Source organism: Cryptomeria japonica, chromosome 6 (genome assembly GCF_030272615.1).
Source record: "Cryptomeria japonica chromosome 6, Sugi_1.0, whole genome shotgun sequence".
NCBI classification, from domain to species: domain Eukaryota; kingdom Viridiplantae; phylum Streptophyta; class Pinopsida; order Cupressales; family Cupressaceae; genus Cryptomeria; species Cryptomeria japonica.
Genome location: NC_081410.1, coordinates 81,641,766 through 81,648,219, shown reverse-complemented (window position 1 = coordinate 81,648,219; position 6,454 = coordinate 81,641,766). Strand labels below are relative to the sequence as shown.

The following is a 6,454-nucleotide window of genomic DNA, read 5'->3' as shown; positions in this document are numbered from 1 at the left end:
TACCTTTGAATTTTGCAACTAAAACACTTATCATTAAACCCTTACAATTTTTATAAATAAAAATAAAAGTTGATGAAATAAAAGCCAATTTTGACTTTCTCAATCACCTTGTATTCAACCGTGATGTCAACGAAACCCAAAAATGTACCTAACAAGAGATTCAAGTCATGTGATCACTCTCTAATTTGGAATGATGTTTTTAGTGCTGGAGAGATTTGATGTCGTGTAGGGGTAGATAGGTGACTCCTCAACACCCACAAGATCCTTGCAAGAACAAAATACCTTCCACAAAAGAGAATGACAAGATAACTTGCATAACAATGCATAGATTAAAAATGGTTGAATATGAATATAAATGTATAAGCACCTTGAATATATCTAAGAAATGTGATGAGGTAGATGTACACAAGATGTGGACATGTGTCTTAATCCTATGCGATGAAACAACTACCCTTAATACAAATATTAAATGCATGTGCAAATATTAAATGAACTATGTGTCAAAAAGTAAATAATGAGACATGGCCCAGTCATACAAAATCTTCTAGAATTTCACCTAGGATATAAGGATAACTAACTTAGAATAATGCCACCTAACTTAAATGCAAGCTAGCACCTAAGTAAACTTAACATGTGAATAGGTTCCCACTAATAAGTAGATAGTAAATAAGATCATTCACACTAACAGAAGTGAAAGTGGATTGGTTGAGTGTATGTAATGAACTAGGCTAAAGAGTGCCAAATTGAAAAAGTTTAACAAAATGTGTAAAATATAGAACAAAAAGATAAGAGAAAGAGGCAAATAAAAAAATGAGATATAGAGAAGAACTTGATGCTAAAATATGCAGCTAACTAAAATGGACTAAAATTCTAGGTGCTAGTGTCCCAAAGGTTGTTCTAACATGAGCTGATTTCAGAAACAAGTTCAGTAGGGATTTGGGTTCCTATCCTCAAAAATTGGGGAAAAATGTTTAGACACTATCACCTACCTTTCATTTCCTATTATTTTTTGTTGTTTGAAGTTGAGAATATCTTTTATGATCTGTAACTCTATACATTTTTACCACTATCACGATTAAAATCATTTGGATATGCACCTACACACATGAAAGATTGGTAAATGTTGTGTTGTATAGGGAATTTCTTTAGTCAAATCTCATTTTTGTCTTCCCACCTCCACAAAAACAATGATGATGATGTTAACAATTGCATGCTTCCTTAAGAGAAAAGGAAAAAAAAATGACAAAAATGTTAATGATTACCTTAGGCACAAAACCCTTGAATCTCATGTAAGATGATGTAGACTTGCTCTCATGAAGTCCTACAAGATGTTAGTGCAACATGATAACCACGTATGATGTTTGATAAAAGATCTCAGTATGCTTAATGATCTAATCTTTAGATTTATTTTCTTGATAGGCCATGATTGCTTCATAGATAGACTTGAATTATTAGATTGAGCATTAGAGTGCTTAGAAAGAATAGACAGGCTTTCAAATGAAAAATAGAGATACATTTATATGTTTCTTGCACTTTTTCATAAAAACTAAGTGAGAGAGACTTGAAACAACAAAATTACAACCAATAAGAATATGAAGATGACATATAAATGTTTGAATTTGGGCCCAAATTGGGAGGACACTAGTGCTAGGGGCTAGTGTTCTACCTTATTTTCTACTGCTAGGTGCTAGTGTCCTATCTAATTTGATAGTTCAAAGGGCTAGGCACTATAGGATGTGACCAAATTTTCTAATCATGGCCTACGACATGCACATTTTCTTATGATCAATGACATGTTCCAAAATGGGAGCTAAACATAGTGCGAAATTATGAGGGGAAACAATTTAAGATGTTACAAATATGAAATTTCTTGTGAACTTGGATGCTCTTTCATCAACATTGTTAACACTATCACTCCTACTACTTTTAAGGTCATCTTGGCATATAATTACTTACTTTGGTAATCTTCACCAACCCAACCTATCTTCTTTACCCTATCAATCTAGGTACAAGAAGTAGTTACTAGAAATGAATGATTCACTACTCTTGCCAACTAATAATAAAATATTGACATTACATCTCCTTTTTACAATGAATGGTGTTTCATTCTTCCTCTTACAAGTGCATGCAAATAGAAATGACCACATAAAACATTACTCGCTAGAAGAGTGCACAAATGTGCAAAAATAGCTCCAACTTACATTAACACATGTGCCTCCAACATGTAAAATCTTCAAACCTAACTATTGCAGCTACACTACACTACCATGTGCATGTAAGCTTTTGTGCAAATCACTTATTCCTCTAATTCATTTCTAGTTACATGACTTGCTCATACTCCCAAATACTTTGGCATAACTTCGTTTTGGATAATTTTCCAACTTTTATGCAAAAATATATTACGCTTGTACATCAAAAATCATTACATTAAATACAACTCAACTATAATGAACACAAAACCAATAACAAAAGTATCAAATTACACTTTTGATCATTATAACTCTAAATTTATTTGATTAAATATAAAAAATTATTTTGCTACTAAGAGACCTAATGGTATGCAAAGGCCATCGAGTGGAAGTACATTATATTTTCATTGCTTTCCAAATGGGTAGTTGGTATATTTGGAAACTTTTATTGCATCGTTCATGAATAACAATAACTCTTACTTTCCTTACACTTAAGATCTTATTATCAATGGTCATCATAGCATAAGGATAAAGTGATATTCTAGAAAAATGGATAATTTTATTAAATATTTACAGCAATGAGACTTCATAGAGAAGAAAATCAAAGTTACTATTGTTCTAACGAAAATTGAGGTGAATGAATATGATGATGGAAGAAATCTAACAATAAATAAAAGGTAAGATTAGCTAGAAGGTCATAAGGAGCATGATTGAAGGAAACATGAGACCTCTAATGGTCCCTCTACTGATGGAGATAGCGTGCCAATGCAGCTAATTCCAGCCAATTGCTTGGGACGCCATAACCACCCTTTCATCTTTTAGGCTTCAGTCCTCTTTATTAATCAGGGCAATGGGACTACAATGCTTCATCACAAGCCATCACTACCCAAGGATAGGATCTTCTTCTACTCAATTGCAAGTACCTTATAATTAAGGTAAATGATAAATCAGACTTTTATCTATTCTCATGGAAGAATTTATCCATCTGACTTACTAGTTTTGTTTCTATGTTTTCATTGAATCAAAAAGATTTCCAATAGAAAGAAAGCTAGTAAAAATTAAAAACTAAAGTTGGTCTTTAAAGGTTTATATTTTTCTTATATATATATACATGGGTATCTGTCCTTGAAATCCATAAAGTAGTTCAGAGTAAAGAAGGGCAAGTAGAACTTGAGGTATTTGTCCTTCAAACCATAGAACTGCAAAGAAGAGTTAAAGATTTAGTGTATTAGATGTTTTCTAATCTAATATTAGCACAAGGTTGTGAGATTGATATTTTTATTTGTGAATGCAGGATAGAAAACAGCTTGAAAATGGCTCTGGGCTTCCCTAGTGCAATGTGTATCATGTTCTTTGTTGCAATGGGGTTGTGCAGTGCAATGAAAATGAGCACTGATGAGGATGTGTATGTGGATGTTGATGTTGGGGTTACATTGGCAACATCACCATCTTCAACTGCAAAATCTCCAGCTGGTGCTCCTACTCCTTCCCCCTCACCATCACCATTACTGTCACTAGCACCATCACCTGCAAAGCCAAAGCCAAAACACAAAGCCAAGAAGTCACCTGCACCTTCCCCTTCTCCTACCCCTTCTACCTCTCCCTCTCCTTCTCCATCAGATTCATCCACTCTGATTAAACCCAACTCCGTAAGCATGCTTATCATTTCTTTTTGGATTTTTTATTTTTTCTGAGTCAGTCTTAAATCATACACATTAAGCAACATATTAAGTCTAGAGAATGTTAGTCAATTCTGTATGTTTAACACTTTTAAGTCTATAAATCAAAGCTTAGAATGTGATTTAAACCGTCCGTAATAAGAAAATCAGAATACAATTTTTAAAATCTAAGATAAATTACACCTTTTGTTTGGGTTTCTTCATGGTTTATCTTCCATTTTATGATTACATATGCCTTTGTGATGATGATGATACTTGTTTGTGTTTGATTTGTTGCCTTGGTTGCAGAGCGAGGGAATGAAGAGCTTCATAGTGGGCTTCTGGAGCAACTTGGTTGGAACTGCATTTTTCCTGTTTTTCTTGGCCATGGCGTAGATCTGCATTTGGAGAGTGTACTTCATTAGTTTCTTTTATGTATTATTATTGTTGAAGAGTGGTCATGGCGAGTTATTATTATTCATAATAACAGTTTCCATTGTACGTTTGAGTGTTGTATAATCCAAAATTTTCTGTACGTTTGAATAATAAAAAGTTTGGAGGGGCCATTTTCATTTTATTCTCACTTCACTGTACTTGTGACAGAAACTCATTGGTATTAAAAATACAAAAGGAAACATACATTTTACTATTTTATTGAGAAATAATTAATAAATTATTTCTAGTGGCCAGCAGTTTACACTCGACAGATTAACAAACCCTGAACATCTAAATGAAAAGAATTTTTCCAAAAAAGTTGAAAGGTGTTCTGTAATGGTTTAAACTGTGATTTTACGCTTAAGCAAAGATGATTGTCTAGAAAAGTTATGCATTATAAACAAACTTTTGAATAATGTATGTTCTTTTAATAAAAAATAACTTTACAAAAATAACATCTCATGTTGGATCCATCATTAGGATGAAATGATTTAATATTTCATTTCTATATTAATAATGAAAATTGTATATCCATGATCTTTCTCCTCTTCTTTTGATGTTCACTATGGAATGTCAATGTAAGGTGTAGATTCATTCTATTAGGTTTGAAGTGTATTCAAATTATTTGAATTCTTTTTATATTCTTGGGTCATTTCAAGTAGTTTATTTTTTATGTAACATTTGATTAGTGTCTAAATTGACATATTTTTGCCTGAATGTTGACAAATAATCTTATTTTTAGTATTTGCATATATTTATATTATAAATTTGAAGATGTTTCTATGCTTTGTAGTATCCGATCTTTCCTTCTTGATATTATCACATCTTTTCATACTACTAGATAAAGATGTCTTTTTATGGAGGTTTTCTTCCATTGTGTACATGATTTTTCCTCTTTGATAGAGGTGAACAATGTTTTTCCTTCCTCTTATATACATATGCTCCACTTACTCATGAGTTTCATTTTGCTTCTACTTTTTCTATGGTTAACTATGTTGGTGCATTTATCTTCTTGCATTTACTTTATTATACTTACATTAGTATGTACCTATGATGAGTTTACTTATATAAGTATATCTACTTGCATAGGTCCTATGTCCCTTACACATAGGTATGCATCTACTAGAAGGTAGTATGGATTTATAATTATGGTTGTATTTACTAGTTTGATGGAATTGTAATACACATATTTACAAACTTTTGTATCCTAGATTGGATGTATATTCAAATCACTTGGTGGCATATATCATATGTACCCACCACTAGCTCTTATATAAGAAAAGGAATATCAAGCACTTATTTTGTACACCTATATCTTGTACTTCTCTTGTATATTTGAATCATTCTTATTCTAATACAATAGTCAAGTATTGCATCTTCACTCTTTGGTTATCATGTGTTGCTTGGATTTTGTAGCTTGTTTTTGTCATCTTGGTCATAGGTGTGCATGTGTATATGTACAAATCTTTCAGGGTATTAGATTATTCTATACCAAATATGACTTGATAAAAGAGAATTTTGTACCAAATTTGGTATGGTATCAAAGAGTATTGGTAACTCAAGATTTGCATGTCTACATTAAGGATTAAGAGCTTTATGCATGACATGTTTTGCAAGCTTGTTGTTGGACATTGCTATTGTTAGGATATGTTGTCATTGATGTCAACATACTCCTATGATTTTCTCTGGTGTTTGCAGATTGGGGAGATCTTATGATCCAATTTTGCAGTTTTGGTTTGTTGATCACTGTTTTGCAAAGTTCAATATTTCCTCCGGTATATTCTGGTGTAATCAGATCTTCTGCTGAGATTTTGGGATATTGTTTGGGATGGTCTTTTGTATCTTCATTTAAGATGGATCATGATTTGGTGCTCCGCAAGTTATTTTTCTTCATGACAGTTGTTGATTGGCTGTATTCTTGAGTTTCAGATGTTGACAGATGAAGATTTGATAAGTGGTGTTGGTGCAGCTGTTCTTGATGATTCTAATGTGCTTTTTGATGTTTCCTAATTGTGTTCTATTTTTTTTATGATCTACATTGATCGTTGTCAATTTTTTGGTGCTTTTCATGAATTGGTGATGATCTTCATGTTATGCGGTATTTCTGGTGGTGTAGCAGTTGATCTTGGCATGATTTCTGGTGGAGTTAAGCATTTGGGAATTTGAATTAGG

The 6,454-nt window shown here is 32.5% G+C and overlaps 1 protein-coding gene across 2 annotated transcripts; it reads left to right on the top strand.

The window, feature by feature from the left end:
* Positions 1-3,007: 3,007 nt before the first annotated feature.
* LOC131072862 (early nodulin-20) lies at positions 3,008-4,424 on the top strand. 2 transcript variants are annotated; one of them, XM_058009145.2, is made up of 3 exons: positions 3,008-3,124; positions 3,484-3,838; positions 4,157-4,424. In XM_058009145.2, exons 2-3 carry the CDS (start codon positions 3,503-3,505, stop codon positions 4,241-4,243), a joined length of 423 nt encoding a protein of 140 aa, XP_057865128.1. In that variant the 5' UTR covers positions 3,008-3,124; positions 3,484-3,502; the 3' UTR covers positions 4,244-4,424. The 2 variants fall into 2 exon arrangements, with proteins under 2 accessions (XP_057865128.1, XP_057865129.1); XM_058009146.2 differs by lacking the exon at positions 3,008-3,124 and adding an exon at positions 3,214-3,364.
* The last annotated feature ends 2,030 nt before the right edge of the window (positions 4,425-6,454 follow it).